At 36.9% G+C, this 23,786-nt stretch overlaps 2 protein-coding genes across 2 annotated transcripts in view; one reads left to right on the forward strand and one right to left on the reverse strand.

The window, feature by feature from the left end:
- The window catches only part of LOC139134115 (mitochondrial enolase superfamily member 1-like), a 103,371-nt gene extending 93,436 nt beyond the window's left edge, over positions 1-9,935 (forward strand). The window contains exons 13-14 of the mRNA XM_070701031.1: positions 8,775-8,856; positions 9,143-9,935. Coding sequence (XP_070557132.1) covers positions 8,775-8,856; positions 9,143-9,253 — 193 coding nt within the window. The 3' untranslated portion in view covers positions 9,254-9,935. The remainder of the gene's footprint in view (positions 1-8,774; positions 8,857-9,142) is intronic.
- Positions 8,850-16,059, reverse strand: LOC139134116 (toll-like receptor 6). Its single transcript, XM_070701034.1, has 2 exons — positions 14,875-16,059; positions 8,850-9,260 (listed from the first exon to the last, which is right to left on the reverse strand). Exon 1 carries the CDS (start codon positions 15,969-15,971, stop codon positions 14,895-14,897), a length of 1,077 nt encoding a protein of 358 aa, XP_070557135.1. The 5' UTR covers positions 15,972-16,059; the 3' UTR covers positions 8,850-9,260; positions 14,875-14,894.
- Positions 16,060-23,786: the final 7,727 nt, after the last annotated feature.

Here is a 23,786-nt window from a genome sequence, read left to right on the forward strand (position 1 = left end):
TTTATCCACAAAGGTCAATTTCTTTGTGATGCAACGGTCAATGATATTATAATTTATGTAAATGATAGTCTCATTATGCATGTATGTGTTATACCAGCTGGGTGGGGTTTTTCTGTTAGTGTGTGTTCAAGACAAAGCAGACTTGGCAAGTGATGTTCATCCACTGCACGTGTTGGTGACCAATAAAGAAAGTGATTGTACTGAAACAAGCTATCGCTTCCTCTCGCTATATCGTTGCACCGTACGGAATGAACTACCGCACTTCAACAGATAGTGACTTCCAAATGTTCATATAATGTCGGTCGAAAGTGATTTACATTAAAGACGTTGTGTTCACACTGCTGCCCCTAGCAGGGCTTGTGTGTTTCACAAGACCAAAGAAATATTCAATTTTTACTACGGCCCTGCTAGTGGTCCAGCCTACGATGCTCCGCGTTCCCAGCGTTGAAGGTGCTGGACGGGAGGCGGTAGGCCTCTCGCGCCGCGCTGGGAAAACACAGTATCGTACGCAGGGCCATGGAGCTAAGAAGGTACCATGGCAGGGCTAAGAATGACCCAGGCTAGGTGCAATTATTGTAGCCCATATGCCGTGCGCTGGCTTTTCTGACCTGTTTTCTTTGCAGCGCTGGCCTGTAGCGGCCGGTGCTGCACAGCAACATGTTAGAAAAAGACCACGCACAGCCCGGCCGCCGGCCGGCCGTGAGCTGCCTTTTTTGCGGCTAGACCCTGGCAAGACTAAAGCTATTAAACACACGCATAGTGCTGGCGCTTGTGCTATTCAAGTGCATTTGAACTTTCTGGTTTATTTTGTGCTAGCGACAACAATGACCGTGGTATTGCTATCTGGAGAGATCACCACTGATCTAGGCTGTTCCGTGTTCGTAGAAAAAAAGGATAGGCGCTTGGCGTCGACTAGGGCCTACACAGTGCTCGTTCACTGTAGGTCACTGCAGTCGGCTGTGCAACCTACTTTCGTGGTCTTCAGAGTTAAGAGATAAAGACAAAATTTTAATTTAGAAATTTTGGTGGCCATAAACCCATGCACAATTATGGATGAAGGCAAATGTGGGTAACAAGACAGCAATTCTTGGTCTTGGACTTTCCTCGGGGCATTCGACGCAAGGAGTATTCGAGTATGGCGGTACACAGAGCATGGTGCTTGGTTGTGTTTACGAGAATTAGAAATGATCAGACATTTTAATTCACCAGTCAATCAGCGACAACTCGGCCAATAGATAATATGAGATTCATTGAACATGGCATGGAAGTAGAAAGAGATCTCTTGCGACCTCCATGCCGTCTTCAATGAATCTCATATACTCTGTCGGTTGAGCGTCGCTGATTTACTGTTGAATTTGAGTGTCTGATCATTTCTAATTCTCGTAAACACGATAAACACAACCGTTGTAGAGGGACTGGTCAGGATTATTTTTTGCCGACGTCAAAAAGTGGCTGAACCCCCATTCCAACTTTCGAAAACAGGGTGACCCCACATTCCAACTTTCGAAAACAGGGTGACCCCCCCCTGTGTGAAACAAAGGTAAAACAAAAGGTGGAATATAAATTGAATAATTCAGTATATATATATATATATATATATATATATATATATATATATATATATATATATATATATATATATATATATATATATATATAATTTTGGGGTATATTTTCAACAATTAGTCATTCTGTGTTTTAATGAAATTGGTGTCATGTCAGTTGTAAGATAGGAACTTAAAAGTGTCAAATCTAAAGTTTGAGTACAGTATTTTGAATGAGCTGTATGTATTCCAACTCTCTTTATGCATAAGCAGATGTCCAGAACTGTTGTAAGGAAAATGTGATTGAAATATTATTGCATGTTGCTTTTTAATACTTAATTCTCATAGAGAATACAGAAAAGTATCAGGAACTTGCCATATGAAGGGCATGCTGAAAAATATGTTTGATATTTTAAAGAAATGCGCCCAAAATTTTTAAACATACAGATATCTCAAATATATATATATATATATATATATATATATATATATATATATATATATATATATATATATATATATATATATATATATATATATATATATATATATATATATATAGGACAGGGCTCTAAAAATATGTCTTATTATTATTAAAGAAACGTGCCCAAAGGGCGCGCCAAAAAATGCAACTCAATGCTGAAATTTGTGGCTGTCACAATGCATTTTATGCAAGTATGAGCCCTTGTTGAACTTGAAAAACACACTGACCCCCCCCCCCCCCGAATTGGGCATTTCAAAAACATGGTGACCCCATCACCAAAGTCAAAAACAGGGTGACCCCCCCCCCCCATGAATCCACCGCCCCCTGGCTGAAGCAACTGAGCAGTCCCTTAGCTACATCCGCGTCGCGTGTACCGCCATGCTCCTTGTGTCAAATGCCCCGAGGAAAGTCCAAGACCAAGAACTGCTGTCTTTTTACTCAAATTTATTTTCATCCATCATTGTGCATGGGTTTATGGCACCAAGATTTCAGTATTAATTTTTTGTCTTTATTCTCGTAACTGCGTAGACCGCGAAAGTTCATTGCACAGATGATGACGGACTGCAGCGGTCTCAGTGAACGATCGTTGTATGGTTGACGCCGTTGTATGGTTGACGAGTAGCCCTGCATACAGGTCTGTGTGTTCCGGGCATTATACTGCCTCCACCACAGCCGTATAACGCCGGGAACACACAGACATGTACACAGGGCTGCAGGGCTAGGCTATGAGCAGCCCAGATCAGTGGTGATCTCACCTGATAGCAATACCACGATCATTGTTGTGGCAAGCTTACTAGAAAATTCAAATGCACTTGAATAGCACAAGCGCCAGCACTATGCGTGTATTAGCTTTCGTCTTGCCAGGGTCTAGCCGCGTACGATACCGGGCAGAGTTCAATCACGCTTTCTGAGCACAAGCATCACTAGGTATTACACTTAATCCAAGACGAGTCTGTATGTAAAATTTTCCCACCGAGTCTGTGTATAAAACTTCCCAGCTAGCTGTATGTAAAATTTTCTCACCCAGTCTGTGTATAAAACTTCCCAGCTTGCTGTATGTAAAATTTTCCCACCCAGTCTGTGTATAAAACTTCCCAGCGTGCTGTATGTAAAATTTTCCCACCCAGTCTGTGTATAAAACTTCCCAGCTAGCTGTATGTAAAATTTTCCCACCCAGTCTGTGTATAAAACTTCCCAGCGTGCTGTATGTAAAATTTTCCCACCCAGTCTGTGTATAAAACTTCCCAGCTAGCTGTATGTAAAATTTTCCCACCCAGTCTGTGTATAAAACTTCCCAGCTAGCTGTATGTAAAATTTTCCCACCCAGTCTGTGTATAAAACTTCCCAGCGTGCTGTATGTAAAATTTACCCACCGAGTCTGTGTATAAAACTTCCCAGCTATAGCTGTGCCCTCAGAACGAGTCTGTATGTAAAATTTACCCACCGAGTCTGTGTATAAAACTTCCCAGCTATAGCTGTGCCCTCAGAACGAGACTGTATGTAAAATTTGGTGTGTGTAGTTGTATCATCAGAACGAGGCCGATATATATAAATTTTTTGTAGCTGTGCTGTGCTGAGTAACTTTCTTACATATAGAACCTCGTTCTGATACAGCGATACTTCATCAGAACGAGGCTGTATATATACGATTTTGCAGCGCTGTCAGATACTGTAAACGTCAGAAGCTGCCTCGAAAATGAGGCTTAACGTAAAATCTTCGAGCTGTATCAAAGTCCGATGTACGTACGTACGTACACGTTTGTATGTATGTATGTATGTATGTATGTATGTATGTATGTATGTATGTATGTATGTATGTATGTGTGTGTATGTGTGTATGTGTGTATGTATGTATGTATTCTACATGTATGAATGAATACGCTATATGCGTGCGCGTATTTTTTTCTATATGTATGTATATGTATGCATACGCAAACATATGCGTGGGGCAATGTTATCCGTGTGTATACACACGCAGATATATATATATATTATATATATATATATATTATATATATATATATATATATATATATATATATATATATATATATCTATATCATAATATATATATTTACCATCTTTTCTATCCTCTAAAAAAAGCTTAATTGTGTAAATTAATTTTTTTTACATTTGGCGCCTGGTATACGAGTGCCAAAATGTAGTGAGTATGGGGTGTTCAAAAGCTTGCAAGGATAGGCCTGATGCTGAATATGATGCAGCGAGTACGGTAGAGTAAACGGTTTGCGAGGCAGCAAATGTCATGGGATTATTTCAGCGACTGTTGACGATACTTTTTAGCTCGCATTTGGTATATCAATGTGAGGTTACCGTATAAGCTGAAGTTGATGGCGTCTGAATGAATGTGTGTATGTATGTATGTTTATTACATGCCTCGAGGTGAATGCAAATCAGTGCATTGATTTGAATAGGAACATCCAGGATGTTAGCCCGGTGGACGATGTACTGACCGTTTTCCATGGTTACCCGGGCCAGTGGACGCCTTTCGATATTTTTGACGGTAAAGTAGACGCCTTAACACGCTAGATGTAAAATATCCATGCGCGCACTGCTATTTGGACTTTTGTTAAAATCTGTTTGATGCTGGTCGATAATTGTAAAATTGTTTGAAAAATGCCCTGCATGTAACTAAATGTTATATAGCATTGCGTTTGTGAAGAGGCATGTAATAAAAATATTATTGCCTGTATACATGGGTTAATGTGCCCTCGCAGCAGGAGACAATTTGCCCTCCTGGCATCGGGCAAATTGTCACCTGCTCTCGGGCACCTAAACCCATGTATTCAGGCAACAATATATAATATATGTACATATAGGTATGTCTGTCAACATCAAAAACTTATGGACCGCTACACTTTTCAGCTTGGTATTTGTGTGTTGCATCCTGGGCTATAGATGAGATTTTGTTCAAATGAAGTTTGCATTGCCTAAATTATGCAAATGAGCTTAGAAAATGTGAAAATGGTCAAAAATTAATAACTCAAGAACCACTGTTTTTGATTGCTTTCAAAATTAGTGTGCAAGTACCTTAGGTGGACCTTATACAGTTTATCTATATCATGAAGATACCTTGAAGTTTGTATTTTTTGTTGAATTTTTCGGTTATTTTCCTCATTTACCTAAAAATTCTTCTTCTCGGAAACCACCTGCCAAGTTACTCTCAAATTTCAGTTGAATGTTTGCAAGGGTGTTACCCTTATACTTTGTTGACATTACAACAAAATTGGCAAAATTACCGTTTTGGGGCAATTTTTGTCATTTTTGTCAAAAAAGTCTTAGAAAATAATTTTTTTAAACCTCTGAACAGACAGCTTTTATATTTGGTACAGAGATGCCCAGGGATGACAACAGATTACTATTTAAAATTGTCCTGAGATATGCAAATTTGTATTTTTAAGACAATTTTGTCATTTTTTGTCCTAAAACCTCGTTCCCAAAAACTATTCGTCTGATAGCTTTGTAATATGGAATAAATAAGATTGATAATTAGTTCTAAGAAACGTCCGACCATGAACCCGACATTGACTTTTGAATTTAGCGATTGGGAATGTAACATTTTCGTAAGATAGAATTTGCAAGTGTTCTTCCCTTAACATCTGATCTGGCACATGAAAGTAGGTCGGAAGCTAAAAACTTCGTACTTTTACATGTAGAAAAGTGGGCAAGAAAAAGTCACAGCATTCATCATACATGCATTCATCACAGCATTCATCAACATCTGTGAAGTACAAACTGTAACGCATGAAACCATGGATTTGTAATATTTCGACATCGAACCGGGAAGGGAAAGTTAAAGTTACAATCATCTTCAACCACCGCTAAAACTAAGGTAGCGATGTAGGCTAAGACTTTTCCCGACATGATACATGAACAGGACGCCTGTGTTACTCTGGCAATCTTGCTTCTATCTGGTAGGAAGAAGTAGCTTCTTTACGAAAATTGGAATTGTGCAATATCGGCAAATTTGTCCAAACATCGAACACAAATGCACTAGTTGTGGACGTGTTTTTAGTCCCCATGGACACTGTCCATGCGTCCGTGCATCTGTCCATTCACGCAGATATCTCTGAGATGCCTGCAGTGATTTGATTAAAACTTGGTACAAGGATTACTCCTTATGTCATATATACACGTAAATTTGTTTGTGATACGATCCAATATGCAGCCATTCTGTCACGAGTTGTTCGTGTATGGAGCCATAACTCAGGCACATCTCAACCGATTTTATCCAAAGATGATACAGGGACATTGACTAATGTCATTCATATGTACGTCGATTTGTTTCACGATATGATCCAATATGGCCGTGTGGCGGTCATTTTTTTACAATTTTTCATGTCCAGAGCCATAACTGAGGCACGTTTTTAGTATCCCATGTTAATTCTTTTCCAATGACGTATTTCCCTGTATTTTACTTCCTCTTAGCCCTTTATTCGCAACAATTGCATAAACATCACATATTATTACCACATCCGAGACCAATTGCATACAAATTAATTTTTTTTACTCAATTTTCATGTCTTCATATCATAATTAAACCTTTGTCTATAAGATTCCATGCGGTTTCAGTACTTTTTTCAAGATGCTTAGCATTCATCTTCCTACACAGCCTGTATAGTGTAATGATATAGGTGTTATTGTTGACGACTAAATTTCAGTCCTGACTGCAAGTAATCAATCAATGATAAATCTGCATATTGCAAACAGTGCATTCTGATGGCAAGGCCAATGCCTTATGCCTTCCATTTTAATAAAAATTTCAAAACAGAACATCTTTTTGTCGTACAGAATGAAAAGAAAAAAAATTATCAGAAGCTTTTGCCACATAATCCTTCAGTCACATGGCATTGCATTGACGTAATGTACATTACATCATTCATTATTACACACAAGGTGACCAATTTAACTTTTCATATGCTTGATTTTTCGCGTCTTTTCAAATTGTCGATTGCATCCAATTCAGTTATACAAAAAGCCCTGGAAGAAAGCTGGACAAGTTTAAGGTCAAAGTTGGAGCAAACATCCGAGATGACAACAAGATGATTGGACGGGAAAACAAAATAGTACTCCTTGTATTTTACATTTTTACTCTCTTTCTTTTGTTTTTCAGGTAGAATATGATAGCTTACCATTCTGTGATGGCAGAAAAATACCTTGTTTTTAGGGTTTCTGCCAATTTTTTTTTCTTTTTTAGATTTATTTCCTAATAACTTGTGTTGGACTAATACCATTTGGGAAAATATTGAATTGAACTCCAGCCCACTTCGCTAAATGTGAAATGATAAAACTCTTCCGGTTAATTAAGTCCCTTAATTCATTTTTGCATCGAATTGCAAAATATACATATACACTAGTGCAGTTACTGCAAGTCTTAAAAATCAAATGTTGATATCTAATGTGTAATGTGTCATTGATCTAAAAACTGGGGTACATATTTTGGGTAGAAAACCTCAAAATGATAATATGACAAAAATTAATTTAAGTCAAAAACATGATACTACTTTATTAAATCTAATACCTCATTTGAAACTAGAGTATATATAGAAAAATAAACAATTTTGTTTTGTACTATCTATTCTCATTCTAAAATGGCAGGGTTGAAAGACTAACATTCAAAAGAGTGATTAAAATCATGATAAGCAAACTTGAAACGACTACTATTCAAACTGTGATGAATTATTGCCAAACAAAGTTGGTGTTATAAAGAAGATAATGTGAACATTTCACTGAATTTGACCAAGTCAGACTGGAGCATAAAGCTGCATAAATTTACACTTCTTTCACATCCAACTTATCACTGCTTGTCATGCTAAAAGGTGAACCCAACAATAATGTAATTTTGGGCTGACAAATTAATGAAAATTGAATGAATCTTTGCAAAAAATTATTTTGAGGAAAATATACTGTGATATGTGCAACACTACAGTAAGATTGGTAGTAATACACATAATACTATTCCAAACACGATTGGAACTAATTTGGGATAATTGGATTTTCATATTTTTCAAATTTCTCAAAAATGTTAGGTGCCCTATAACTCAATGTTGCAATATTACAAATTCCTCATAAAAACAAGTGTATAACTAAAAAAGAAAAGCAGATGAGCTTACATTTGTGGATCAAATAGACATTAATTCACCATCCAATTATCCCAAATTAGTTCCAATCGTGTTTCCACAACCATTCACTGATTTGCCAAATTTCAAAATGACAGATTGGGTAAAAATGGCAGTCAATTACCTCAGACCACTTGGTTACTCCCTGTATGTTTTCTCACCACAGCATTTTTATTGAAAATTGTATATTGAGACATTTTTGTGTTCTGTTAAAAAGACTAATAAGGAAATGTTATTTATTCACTGTTTCATTAAACTCTGCATTGATGAGCTATGAAAATTTACCTGCTGCCAAATCTTCAATTTCAAGAATTCTACAGTAATCATGCTTTGAATACCGGGTAAAAGTGAATGGAGTCATCACAGCCTAATTGTAATAATATCCTTCCCTTAAAACACAAAAACCAATCATTAGTTGTATGCACTGAAAAATAAGCTTACAAATTTCATAGGCTGTATTTAAAAATTTGTGGCAGTATACTTGTAAAGGCACAATAAAAGTAGGAAAATTTCATGTCTCAGACAAATTGCAACTAATTAATTTATTTCTAGATTTAGAAATGCAAAATCTTAACTATGATCAATAATTGATTTTTGTATTCCTGACAGAGTAATTGAATATGTCGATCATCTCCATGAACATTTTAAAGATCCTGTGATCATCAAAAATGGTTGCTACATGCCTCCAAAGGTGAGTAACCTTTGTGACTGTTGACCTGTATAAGGGCGAAGGGGTATTTTGCTCACAGGCAAGTTTCACATTATTGTAAGCCCCTGTACTTTCAGGTCTATGTTCATTATGTACCTTGAAGTCACTCTCTGTCATTAGGAACAAGAAAATGGTTCACAAATAACATCATCTCGCTATTCATATAACAAATGATAACTGCTGCATCCACCAAGCGGGTGAACATTAGTCTGTGTAAATTACAGTGTTCAAAATTATCTTCATCTTTGTCTTGTCTATCTTCCCTCAGCTTCCTGGATATTCCATAGAGATGAAACCGGAATCAGTTTCCGATTATGAGTACCCTACTGGCAAAGCCTGGCAGACACTGATCAAGGAAGGCAAGTTCCAAGCTCCGTAAGGAAGAACTGCAATGAGGAATGAGGAAAATGTTGAAAAAGAATGATTACGATAAACATGTAGGACATCTGAACATCTTAAGAATTGATATACTCTTTCAGTTCGTAGAAGATGATCAAATGGTTCAAGTAACTTTAAAGGAGATGAAGGATCTTAGTGTTCTTGGCAGTGAATTCCAAACACAGCAAGAACCTTGCGTTTTGTTGGCCCAAACCTTCAAGTATTTTTTGTGTATATTGCAATATAATCATTGAGGACTCAATTTCAATGTGACAGTTCCAGGGCACTAAGGAATGCAGTTTCGTATTCAGAAATGCTTGGTCAGATTCAAACCTCAAACAAAGCGAACAAGTCGGCAAATCAAGCAATTGATGAAATCCTCAAGTCATGATTTATTTCCCTCTAAAAGTAATGTTAACATGTTATCAAAATATGTTATGGATTCTCTGTAATGGGTAATTGCCATTTACCAAACAGGAGTAACTCACTTCGGAAAAAAAGCAAAATGGTGGCTTGCAACGAAGATGGCAATTACAGTAAGACTAACAAATGCATATGGAACCAATGAAAATTTAGAAATGGACTCAGATCAGGGCTTATTTCCTCTTTTAAGGATTAACATGAAAATATGTCATGTCAAAAATATAAGTTTTGGAATAAAAAATAACTCTATTTAACGAAAATCCTTTCTTTGTTGTTCATAAGTGTCCACAAAGATATAGACCACATATTTTTCAGTTGACCAGAGGGAAAAAAGCTCAACTGATTGTTACCATGAATTGACAGAAGTCACAAGCAAAACTATTGTCTTCTTTCAATGCTTGTGGAATTGTGCAAGAATGTATCATGGGATATTGGAAGCTCTAAAATACTGTTCCAACACACAAGGTACACACTCAGTATAGAGCTCTCTGGAAATCTGCAGTGCACGAGTATTTGTGGTTGGTTTTGTGATATTGATATTGAATTCCTGTCCTGGCTAAAATCACTTTTGAACAATTATACTTATAAATGACTGCATTCTATGGTCTACAGGTTGAGGTGACAAGCCAAGTGTGTACTGCGTATCTCAATATACTTTTGGGAGTACAAAAAACTGTAATTGTCACGAAAAACAAAAATAGTGGAAAAATCATCCAAAATTTGAAAGCTTCTTTCGCTTTCATAACGTCCATTGTTTGATTTTAAGGTGGTATGTTACATTCCCAGCTGTGAGAAACCATGATTGTGTTGTCAAGTAGACTGTGCTGTTCTCGTCATCATTGCTTGTTATACACAATATCTGATCATCAAGTGACAAAGATGTTATATTAGACGTACTGACTTATTGCAATGATAATGAAGTTCACCTCTTCACAGCATTATTCCTGTGCACATGTTATTATCAGTACAGACTCTGCTGAAGGAAAACAGGGACATGTTCTCACATTTATAATCGGCAAAGGAAATCAAATTTGTTTGTACAAAATCAGCTCTGCAAATGTAGTAAACTTTTAGTCATAGTATTCGCAAAGTTCAATGTATTGATTTGATTCTTTTATTCTTTTTGTCAGACAGCCTGTGATATGCCACCTTTTTGTTTAAAATGCAGCAAAATTTCACTTCGTTATTATTTTCTGATAATCCATATCGTTGATGAGAGCTATGTACAAAACAAAGTATTTTTATGTTACCATGTCCAATGATGTCTTTAGAAGTCAATTTGAACTTTGCTCTGTGATATTTGCAATGATATTAAATTCTACATGTTTATTATGGCTGCGTGTCCGATGGCGAATGCATCTTAGAAAATTACTCCTGCAATATTATTCATGTTCATCTGCAAAAAGAGAATGATTAACAAAGAACAGGTACTGAATCTTTTATTTAGGTATTTTTTCCCGTATTATTTTAATAAAAACGTAATTTTGGTGGCCCTGATAAGTATTTCATGGCAAGGTAACATTTATAGGCCCTACCTTTGGAGGACCCTTCCTCTACATAAGCATAGCAGACCTTAGGGCTATTAACGCTTGTTTTTTCTTATTTATTTTCGACTTTTCTGATTGGCTGCGTGCAGGTTGGTTTTAGCTCTGCTGTCAGTGACGTGCAGCTTATCAAATAGGCTGATTTTCCGTTGCCGTTGTCCGTCCATCATCCGTCCGTCATCTGTCAACAATTGCCTTCTCCTCTGAAAGCACAAGTTTAATTGCTTTGAAATTTTATATGCAGTTCACTTTGGGTGACCTGACTTGATTTTTTTTAAAATTGTGGTGAACTTTGCATGTATGTATTTTTTGGGCATTTTTTGCTGTTTTTGGTAAAAAAACCTTCTTCTCTGAAACAGTACGTCTGATTGCTCTGAAATTTTATATGCAGTTTACTTGGGATGACTTCTATCAGATTTTTTCAAATTATGGTGAAATTTGCATATTTGTATTTTTAAGGCAGTGTTTGTCATTTTCGGTCAAAAAATCTTTAGATATCTTCTTCAAAACTATAGGTCAGATGGCTTGGATGTTTGGTACATAGGTCCCTAGGGATGATCTATTTCAGATTTGTTCAAATTGTGCAGAAATATGCAAAATAATATTTTTAAGGCAATTTTTGTCATTTTTGGTCAAAAAATTTATTTCATCAAACCCCTTGTCTGACAGCTTTGATATTTGGTATCTAGGTTTATAGGTATGAGCAAAATGTGATATATTCAAATTATCATAAAATCTACAATTTTGTATTTTTCGGGGCAATTTTTGCCATTTTGGGTCAAAAATGTGTTTCTCTAATACTACTGGTCTGATAGCTTTGAAATGTGATATACAGGTTCCTATAGATGAACTCAATGATATTTGTTGAAATTATGACGAAATATGCAATTTTGTATTTTGGGGGCAATTTTTGCCATTTTTGGTCAGAAAATTTGATTAAAAAAACCACTGGTCAGATAGCTTTGGTTGACATGTTCTTAGAGATGATCTTAATGTGATATGTTTAAATTATGATGAAATCTTCAATTGTGTATTTTTGTCTGGCCACTGAAATGAGCTATCATACGCTAGATTTCCACCTTCTTCATCTACACATATGTCAAAAAAGTTGTTCTTTTCATAACATAGCGGAGCCATATCAGCTGCTAGGTTGCTTGTTGGTTCACTTTGGGCTTTCTTTCTACCCCTATCATAATCGACATGCGGCGCCATCTATTGAACGTAAGAATGATTCAGCTGTGAAGTTACTTAAGAAGTACAAATAACTCATTCTCCTTATCTAAACAGAGGAGATTTACACTCGCCAGTCTACCTAATTACAGTCCCGACTGTAACACTACTGCATAATACATGTTACAGAACTACTTCTCAGTGGTGGATACTTAAATTTGCCAGTGATGTTGTACATGTGTTGTCTTTTCAATAGCAGTCCTTCTGTAATCCAGACTTGTCTACTCAACTGAGCAGTGGTAAGAAAACAAATTGTCTTTGCCTTAACATTTGCCTACAAACATTGCATTTTCTTGAAAATTTTTACCAATCTCTGAGTGAGACCATGGACAAAGTTAGGGTCTATGGTGAGACAGGTAAAGGTCCAATTCTCTCACACAACTTCATGATACTTTAAAATTCCGATTTCATGGGTCGACCGTCCAGTGCTGTCAATATCGACAACTGTCTAGTCATCAGCAATCATTATCAGTGCTTGATTACTAAATTTGTAATTCTGTCAACTTAGAGGCCATACAGACATAGCCATGTGTATATAACTAGTCTGTCAGTTATTCATTCATTCAGAGGTCAATAACAGCTGTATTGTAGTGAATTTACTGAATGTAGTGCTGTTAATGGCACATTATGACAGAGCCTCTAATTGCTTATCTCGAAACTTCTCGATATTTTATTTTTTGTCAATGCACTGGCGTTTTCAACGCTTTGCTTTCAACTTTTGAACCATGGACATTCTGTCCCAGTGACTATAATAGCACAATGTCTACATTTAGTACGGCTGCTTCAACAATTTTGTAATACTAGCTATAAGATATTTGTTTGAGCAGCATGCTATTAATACTGATATCCCTTGTTATATCATAGGAGACAGGTGTGTCTGGAAACTTGGTCGAATGTCAGTCAAAATGGAAAAGTACCGGTATGGGTGGAGTTTCAATAGCCGATCAAAAAAAAAACGAAAAAAAGAAACGTTAACAGCCACCAACGGCTCAGCCGGCTTGCTGAGCAGATCTTTGCTCGGCTTAACTGCTGAGGCTGGTATTGTGGTCTGAGGTGTAGCCTGCGAGGGGCTGTGAGAGAGTCATTGAGGACACATTATGAAACAGTATAACTTCACTTCCGGATTGATACTGCTATGATGAAATTTGTTTAAATTGTGTCAACTCTCACACTCTTTCACTTCCTATGAATAGCTGTATGCATTTGTGTCACCCTTTCGAGCATGATTGACAGCAGCTTGGTCTAAAGTAGTGTCTACAAATTCAACTTGTTCAGGATCAATGGGCCTGCCATTTTACAACTTGTAATCATAATTTTCACAGGATTATGATTTTGATTGTCTGTTGGCTGACACTGAGGAAAGGATAAGAAAGCATGTTGAGTGAGATATGATAAAAGAAACAGTCTGATCCATTAATGTCAAATAAGATGTCGCAATTTGTTCGCCATATAACCTTTGACATTCTTTCAAACTTCTGTTGGCAAAGATATTGTTTTAATTGAAGAGAAGCAGAAATTACATGAACATTTAGAGCTAACACATTACAGAGGAAATATAATCTCTACTTTAGTTCAAATTATGAATGCTCAATGCAGTAACTGTTACTCTGACAGGTATTTCTCTTAGCATATTGAAACATCCAGTACTCAGCTTGTTAACATTAACTGTGGTTATGAGAATACAATTTCGCAGACTCTAAATCAAGTTCAAACTAATAACGTACGACACCTAGCAAAGACATAAGAGTCAAGATCACTTCGCTAAATTCCAATGCATAAAAGTAATGGTTCAATAACCACGCTCAGTAGTCAGATAGCCAACTTTCTGACCACGTCTGCAGATATTATCTCGACTAACAATGGGTGGTCAATTAAAATATTCTTTGCACTTGTTTACGTTTTTCTTAGTTTATAATTTTCAAATTATCCATTATTTTATACTTTGTATGGTTAATGTCATCAGTTTTATGAATATACCATAAAAAGGATAATTTATAAAAAGGATAATTTTCATCATTGCATATTCAAAAATTCATTTCTGACATTTTCAGCCACTAAAAAGGTAGATTAAAAGAAACTCTCATCCTTTCGTAAAAATGTGCAATCTCAAACGTAATAAAAAACAAATAGCTCAAAATTATTTGTGACTGCTATCAATATTTCTTTCGTACAAAAACTGTTATTTATACTCAGCATATTTGAACATTAAACATTGAATAATGAATATAAATGCGTGTGTAGGGATGGTTACTTTGTTTCATTCCAAGTTCCAATAATGATCAAAGAATTTACTCCTTACAGAATAAATCAAAGCTTATTAGAAATTCTTCAAGAGCTGCAGGTACAGGTACTTTTCTTCAACTTTGAACCATTCTACATGTATTGACGTGGGATGTTAATTCATGTGAAACTTTAAGATACATACCTTTATGATAATATCTGCATTCACATTTGCGCGATTCTGTTGACTTTACTCTCTGACTTCAGTGCCATTCTCAGTTTCTGCAAAAACATCCTCCTCCCCAAGTCATTCTCAGGCCATTCCAGGTACTTCTTTGTCATGAGTATTTTCCGCAGCACCCGTGGCAACATATCATCTGGAATTTCCTGAAGCATCACCATCAATATGACATCCTTCTTCTCTTCAAATAACTGTGTTTGTGCCATCCTCATTTCAAAGTAGCACCACTCACTTTGTGCAAAGTGAGGAGATAGTAAAAGAAGTGTTTTGTTGCTGTTTTCAATACTGTTCAGAATGTTTTCAAATATGTCGTCACCTGGAATGAAATCCCGTTCATGGATACACAACTTCAAATTCTGTTGATCAGTATTTTCTAAGTTTGGAATCAATTCCTGCATGACCCACTCTCCATCATGCTCATTGTAGACCACAAAGGCATCATATTTTTTATTTCTTTGTTCTTCATCGTTAATTTGCAATTGATAGCCACCACGTTTTAGTTTCAACATGAAAAGTAAGTAGCGTATGTGCCATCGGAGCTGGATGCCAGTGACTATTGTTAGAAGTGCAAGAGCTGCAAAGCATAGGATTGGCACAGAGATTATAAAAGTCAAGTTACATTCCAACCCAAAGTCTAATGTCAACACCGAAATGTTATTCATTTTCATAGGTGTTGCACACTTTGGAACTCCTGACAACAATACTCTTTTGTCCTTTTTAAGCCATTGAACAAAGTCGTTCATTTCACATTTTGAGCAAGACAAGGGATTATCATGGATCCTCAAAATATTCAAATTAGGTAGTGACTTCAGTAGGTCACTATCAATCTTTGTGATTTGGTTGTAACTAATATCCAACGTTTGCAAATTTGTGAGTGTGTCTGGAAGTACAGCCATGGATTCAAGTGCATCCAAGGATTTGAGAGTGAGCTCTTCAAGGTTAGGAAACAATTTCAAAACAGCAATGAGTGCTTCTTTAGTGTCTGACCAGGTACTGTCATGTAACTTAAGAGTTTTCATATACTTCCAAGGTACGTTATGTGTCATGTTCAAACAGTCCATGTTGTATGCTGAACATTGACCATTTAAATATAAGACACATGGTGAAGTGTCAATTTGTACTCCTTCAAGGTCAATTGTCTCGAGCTTGGAGAGGTTAAAACTTTGCAGTGTGCAAAACTTAAAAGTAACCTTTAAGTTAGATGTAAGTGAAGAACTCTGGCGTGATTGAGGTGAACTCGAAAAATGGAAGTACTCTAGTGATGGAACATCTCCTAGGTATAGAAATTGTGGAAATAATAATGTTAATGATAATCGTTTAAGGTGAGTGAGACCTTTCAGGGGATATGTGCCAGGGCGATGCAAGTTCACAACAAGGTCATTGCCTTTCAGGTAAAGTGTTTTCAGCGATGTAAGGTAAGAAAATACAGCATGAGGCAAGAATTGAATTCCATTGCCAGACAGGTCTAGAGTTGTTAGATTTGGAAGAGATGTGAAACTGTCAGAAAGTATAGCTGTAAAACGGTTGTTTGAAAGGTTTAATTCTACCAGTGAGGGAACTGCTTCAAATATATGTGGAGGAATGTCTCCAGAGAATATGTTTGACTTAAGGTGTAAATATTGCAAAGATAAAGGTCAGCAATACTTTGAGAGACCTCTGTAATGTTTGAAAAAGCGTTACCGGTAAGGACCAATGTTATCAAGTTATGCAATCCTCTGAAAGTTTCAGCAGGAATTGATTCAAGCATGGTATTTGCTATTGTTAGAGATTTTAGGTGCTCCAGCCACAGAAACATTCCAGGTACTAATTCAAAGGTAAAGCTATATGAAATATCAAGTCTTTCGAGGCCTTTCTCTTGAAGTTCTGTGAAGAGGTCATTTCCATAGCATAGCAGGTCCTGAAGGTGCAGTGACTTGACTTTTGAGTTTGTAAACCCTAGAAATATTGTTGGATTGTGAATAAAACCATCTGACGAAAAGTTTAAAACGCTAGAATCTGTGAGCCAAAACTCCTCCAATTCGGTAAACTCGCTCAGATCCATTCCTTGGCAATTGTCATCAAAGTAGTTCCAGGTAAGGTTAATTTCTTTGACTTTGACCAATGGTTGCAAGGCTATTTGTGGGAAACAATGTAGTTTGTTCTCTGCCAAGTTAATCACTGTCTTTTTTGTTAAATCTTGGAATATCCCATTTGGTAATGTCTCAATTCTGTTGTTATCTAGGTGCAATTCATTTAGCAGTCGAAGCCCATGAAAGGATGTTGGATGGAACCCCGTCAACTTGTTATCCGATATGATAAGAGTCTCAAGATTATTAAGATCAAAAAATATTTTCTCAGGAATGTTATACAATGAGTTTTTATGCAGATCCAGGATTTTTAGACTAGGGAGCCTGCTGAAAGGTTTGCCACTGATTAAAACAATCTTATTGAACGAAAGGTTCAGTCGTTGTAATTGGGTAAGACCATCAAAAGCAACAGAACCAGTTTCATTGATTTGATTCTGTGACAAATCCAAACTAGTTGCAAATACTGGAATGTTGTGGGGAACATGTTTGAACTCCCTCTTAGAGCAATCAATGTGAGTTTGTTCATATACCTTGCATATGGGCTGCTGTGTAGCCATCTGGAAACACTGTACCAGCAGGACCATTGCCAAGCATAGAGAAGCCATTGTAGTGAGAATCGTTGGTTGAGAAGTCACTTAATGTGGATGTGGTTGTCAGGGTTTCCAGCTGGACGCTCGTGTAGACACTGATGCAAATTTCTGATGCAAAATGTTGAAGTCACATAACATATACCGACAGTGGCAAAAGAACTACTGGCTAAAAATTGCATGATTGTGTAGTGTTTTTATGCTGAACACAGATTAGGAATTCATTGTTTTATGATTCAGTAATTTCACTATTTCTTTCACTTCTTCATATTGAAATGCTTAATTTTGATAATTTACATACTTGTTTTGCATAGAGATATGATTGTTTAGATAATATTTCACTCTGACGGACATGCACTTTCGTTTGCAAGCGGCTCCTTAACACTGTTGTGTAGGTTGGCAAATGTTAGCTTGAGCAGTTATAGTTTGAACTACCCTGAGCTGACATGTTATCATTACTGTGTTGATGTATTTGAGCTTTGGTGCAGAATGATATACTATGTGCACTTGATCGAAGGCATGATATTATCTGCTATGCGGATAAGAATGGACAGTGAAATTGATTTAATCGGTAAATTTCATCACACTTGTGTAATTGGTTTGTAAAGTTGTTCCAAAACCTGCCTCAGAAGTTGCGCTGATTTGTTGGAATTGAGGTGAAAATCAAATAGCTTTTATGGACTTACAATAAAGACACACAGGGAGTACCCTTCGCTGTGTGCTTCACATACACAGAATCATATCACATTCCTCATTCAGCCGCTCTGACAGAGCAGTTACACTCTATCACAGCCGAGTCCAGAGTCTAGTTGTCATTAGAATCTTGTTGCCTTTGTATTGCATGAAGTTCTTCGGCAAAAAAATCATGATCCGAGGGAAAAGAGGTGTACATACCCCAGAAGCTGAATGTGAGAAAGTTGTCGAAATGTACTTGGATGGAAAGTCACAAAATCTCTACACTAATCAGTTCCAACCACCTGATAGGCTTTGTTGCTCTGTCAACAATTACTGTGGAAGCCTACTGTGAAACAACACTATCATTCGTCTTTTGTTTGCCGCAATTACGGATAGTAAATTTTGAAACAACTTTACAAACCAATTACACAAGTGTGATAACATTTAAATCAATTTTACTGTCCATTCTTATCTGCATAGCACAGTAATCCTCTTTGATCTTTCGGTTTAGATGGCACTGTTTTACAGTGGAATACTTCATACTTGAGAGGTGGGACAATGAGAGTTTGTGTCATGGGCTCAGTCATTGGATGTTGGGGTGCCAGGGCCCTGTCCTTTGTCCTGTTTTTTTCAGTCTTTACACGACACCCCATGAGGACATTATTACAAGACATTGTTTAGAGACAATGTTCTTTGCTGATGACTCCCAGCTTTATATTACTTGTTCTCATGTTTCTTCCCCATTTCATAAATTGAAAATTGCATCGAGGAGATTCGTCAGTTGATGAGTAACAACATGCTCTGAATGACAGTAAGACAGCTAGAGGTTATCAGATGTTCCTCAAAGTTTAGCAATGGGGACGACCGCGAATTGTAATATGCAGGTTGCTGAAATCAGGACTAAGCATCTATGTCAGCCCATGTTAACAATATTTGTAAACCCGCTTCATTTGTCTATGGAAAATTGGTAAAATACGCAAACTTCTCGATAGTAATTCAACTCAATTAGTTCATGCATTCATTACATCCAGGCTTGATTATTGTAACAGTTTTACCTTTTGGCTTACCAAATTATCAACTCAAGAAATTACAACTTGTTAAAAAATCTGCTGCACGTTTGGTCTCATTGACAAAGAAAGCAGATCACATTCAACCTATACTGTATAGTTTGCACCGGCTTTCGTTTCATTAGTGTGTTGAATTTAAACTTTTATGTTTAACTCACAAAGTTTTATATGACATTGCTCCTCTATATTTGGAAGAACTTTTAAATATCCGTGTACCTGGTCGCATCCTTCGGTCGACTGCTGAGGGTGCACTAAGTTTGCATCAGCCAATCGGTAAAACCACTTTGTAGCTCTGCTTTCAGTGGCGCGTAGCTTATCAAATACACTGTTTTTCCGTCGTCGTCGATCGTCCGTCTGTCGTCTGTCCATCGTACGTCAACAATTGCCTTTTCCTCCGAAACCACAAGTCTAATCGCTTTGAAATTTCATATGCAGTTCACTTGGGGTAACCTTACTTACGTCTGTTCAAATCGTGGTGGAATTTGCATATTTGTATTTTGGGGCGTTTTATTTGCTGTTTATGGTAAAAAAATCTTCATTCTCTTAAACTGCATGTGCGATTGCTTTGAAATTTGATATACTTAAGTTAGATTTTTTTCAGATCGTAATGAAAGTAGGATATTTGTATTTTTAGGGCAATTTTTGTTGTTTTTGGTCAAAAAATATTTAAAAATCTTTTTCTTCAAAACTACAGGTCAGATAGCTTTGATATTTGGTACATAGGTTCCTAGAGATGATCTATATCAGATTTGTTCAAATTGTGCAGAAATATGCAAATTTATATTTTCAAGGCAATTTTTGTCATTTTTGGTCAAAAAATTTGTTACATAAAAACCGCTTATCTGACAGCCTTGATATTTGGTATACAGGTTTATAGGGACGAGCAAAATGTGATGTATTCAAAGTATGATGAAATCTACAATTTTGTATTTTTGGGGCAATTTTTGCCATTTTTGGTCAAAAAATGTGTTTCTCCAAAAGAGCTGGTCTGATAGCTTTGAAATTTGGTATGAAGGTTTCTACAGATGAACTTAGTAATATATATCGATATTATGATGGAATCTGCAATTTTGTATTTTGGGGGCAATTTTTGCCATTTGTGGTCAAAAAATTTGTTTCTCCAAAAGTACTGGTCTGATAGCTTTGAAATTTGTTATGCAGGTTTCTACAGATGAACTTAGTAATACATATATTGAAATTATAATGGAATTTACAATTTTGTATTTTTGGGGAAATTTTTGCCATTTTGGTCAAAAAATTTGTTTCTCAAAAACTGCATATCTGATAGCTTTGATATTTGGTTACAGGTTCCAAGGGATTATTTTAAGATGATATATCAAAATTATGATATCTGCAATTTTTATTTTTGGGGCAATTTTTGCCATTTTGGGTAGAAAATTTGATTATCAAAAAACTACTCATCAGATAACTTTGGTTGAAATCTTCAATTGTGTAATTTTGCAGCTATTTTTGCCACTTTTTACTGGCCACTGAAATGAGCTATCAAAGATTTCCACCTTCTCCATCAACACGTGTCAAAATAGGTATTCTCTACATAAACACAGCAGGTCTATATTTGCCGTTAAGTCGCTTGTTATGGCTGTAGATCATTGCTATTTCATATGGCCTGACAAGGTCGCAGATCGAGTAGAAAGGAAGCCGTTGCCTACATGTTAAAACCTGTTGTCGAAATAAGACATCAGATTTACTGATAAATAATAAATGGCAGATTTATTGATATAAAATATATTCACTTTATATTTTACGGCTTCAATATCATTGTTTATGTGAAGTCCTGATTTGAATGGTTCCTGGTTGTCATATTTCATTTTTGTTGCTATTTTGCTAATTTAATGTTTGTCCTCAAAGTCACATACTGGTAGTTTAGAAATTACCCATTACAGTTCACATGAAAGGGCCATATTGTTTTGTCAAGAAACAGTAACAAAACATGATGGCATTTCAGCCTTTGGCAGTTTTGCATCAACTTAAATCGTTCATGCTATACCATGGTTCAGTTCATCCAGATCATGCAACTGTAGAGGAGCAACAGTGCTTAGAAATATGGACCTAGTACATGTCCATTTAAAAAACAGACAATACAGTAACTGTATACGTAGTTGCGTGCACTTGAGAAAAACTATATGTAGGCATGTACCAGGCTAACAAAGCCTTAATTAAGTTGCAGTACAGTACATTTACAGTGCAGAATGCCTGCACTCTTCAATTACCCAAGCTCTCCTCAACTTTTATTCATGCTTTTACTCTGTTAGCGCAATCAAATATTTGAATGGTGTTCGTCATGATACATTTCATGACAGTGTTCAGCTGACACCGCCTTATACCAAGGCAGCTCGAAAGTCCAGGGACTGACATGGTGCCTGCAACTCTGCGTTGTCTCTGATCAGGGCTGTTCATTAGAGGGAAGGGTGATCCAGTATGATTTTGGATGAGGTTTACTTCTTGTGGAAATTTACCAAAGCAACTTCTTAACCAACATTGTTATACTATGGACCCACTGACAGCCTGGCACACATATAGATACATGGAAAAACCCGACATATTATTTTCTGACTTCTAATATCATGCATACAATGGCAGATATAAGTGACAACCATATCCTCCCTATGCCATCATTTTTGCTTTTCTATGTGGAGTGTGACCATTGTTATTGTTATGAAGGTCCTTATCTTCACCAACATTTTATAAAAAAAAGACCACTCAGTATTATCCAATACGGCAGATGTATGTCATATTAAATGGTCCAAAAGCAAATAGTTGTCAAAGTACCATGTGAAGTCACCATGCAGTACCAACAGTTGTTCAGAACACTCCGTAGTATATCTAGTATATTAACAAGTTTTCTCAGACAATATAAATATGATATCAAAAGGAATCCAATAACCAGTATCACTCAAAGTAATCTGAGAAACAAACAGAAATAACAATAGGTTCATTTGCTCAGTCGTGGTACCTTCTTTGTGACTGGAATACCCGGTGAGCACACCCGTTTGGCATGTTACACCCATCATATGAGTTACCAAAAGTGACAAATGGAATTTTGTTTGGCAAAGCCACCAAATGACTGTCAGTAGATAAAACTAGGAATGCTGTCACTCATCATTTGAAAAACGGAAATATGTTCTACATAACTAGATGAACAATACAAATAATCTACTTTCTGAGAATTCTTACCTCACCAGCTTTTGTACTAATAAGCTGTCTCTCACTCAGAAGTCTTCACATAGATTACAAGCTCTACTGTACCTCAGCAGATGTGAAATGCATACTCCATAATCTGAAGCTGACAGTACATTACTGCTAGACGACTGGGTGCCATATATTGTGGGTTTGAGCTCCGATTTGAAGACATCATATTCTCTACCCCGGGTTGACAGCTCTGCTGGTTGACGGAAGTGTCGCCGAGGCTATCTTTCGCCCAGTTTAAGCAATGTATGTATTCATTGCTTCGATAAAGTTTGTCTGCGATGTGTGATAGTTGAGCGTGCGAGCGTGAGTGCTTCCGAACTCTACAATGTATGGAGAAGTCGAAGTCAGAAAATTCTAAAAACTTTTTAAGCCCAGTTAATGAACCACTCTTTATGAGAGTGGGGATTGGGTCGAGCGGTTCTGTCTGTTGCTTCTCTGCTAGACGACTGGATGCCGTATGTTGTTGGTTAGAACTACAATTGAAGACATAATATTGACAAGGTGGAAAAGTTTATGTTTCAAAATTGAAATCTAGTCTGTTGTTTCCTCAGCTGAGGACTCTTGATTTCTCAGCTCCTGGTTTAGCAGACTTGCTGCGTGATTGCGACTGAGGTGCTCATGGTGCAGGATCATATGCTTGTGAACGTCACTATAGGGAAAAAGTGCGTGACTAGAGCGAGAAACTGACGCTTTCTCGCAATCGGTGAGAATCTGTTCTTATTCTCACCGCTGTCGGTGAGAAAATTTTAATCTCCACTGGAGATTGGTGAGAAATGCACTCCTTGGCGAGAATCAAGTGTGAGAACAAAATTCTCACCGGTGAGAATGGAAATTCTCACTAAGTACAGCGAGAATGGAAATTCACTGGCGAGAATCATCAAGACTCGCCGTTCATTGGCGAGAATCATAAAGACTCCGAACGGCGAGTCTTGATGATTCTCGCCAGTGAATTTCCATTCTCGCTGTACTTAGTGAGAATTTCCATTCTCACCGTTGAGAATTTGTTCTAACACTTGATTCTCGCCAAGGAGGCATTTCTCACCAATCTCCAGTGGAGATTAAAATTTCCTCACCGACAGCGGTGAGAATAAGAACAGATTCTCACCGATTGCGAGAAAGCGTCAGTTTCTCGCTCTAGTCACGCACTTTTTCCCTATAGTGCGTGCCCTTCAAAAATGAAGCAGCTCAGCGTACTCATATTTTACCCTGGCACAGTTCCCTTGTTTTTAATGGTCAGTTCGACTCCATTCTTAGGAAAGAAGAATGAGGAG

This window comes from Ptychodera flava, chromosome 5 (genome assembly GCF_041260155.1).
Source record: "Ptychodera flava strain L36383 chromosome 5, AS_Pfla_20210202, whole genome shotgun sequence".
Lineage (NCBI taxonomy): Eukaryota > Metazoa > Hemichordata > Enteropneusta > Ptychoderidae > Ptychodera > Ptychodera flava.

What these genes read in the sequence shown, in the direction of transcription:
- LOC139134116 (XM_070701034.1), bottom strand. Translation starts at nt 15,971, where the DNA reads ATGGACTGTTTGAACATGACACATAACGTACCTTGGAAGTATATGAAA.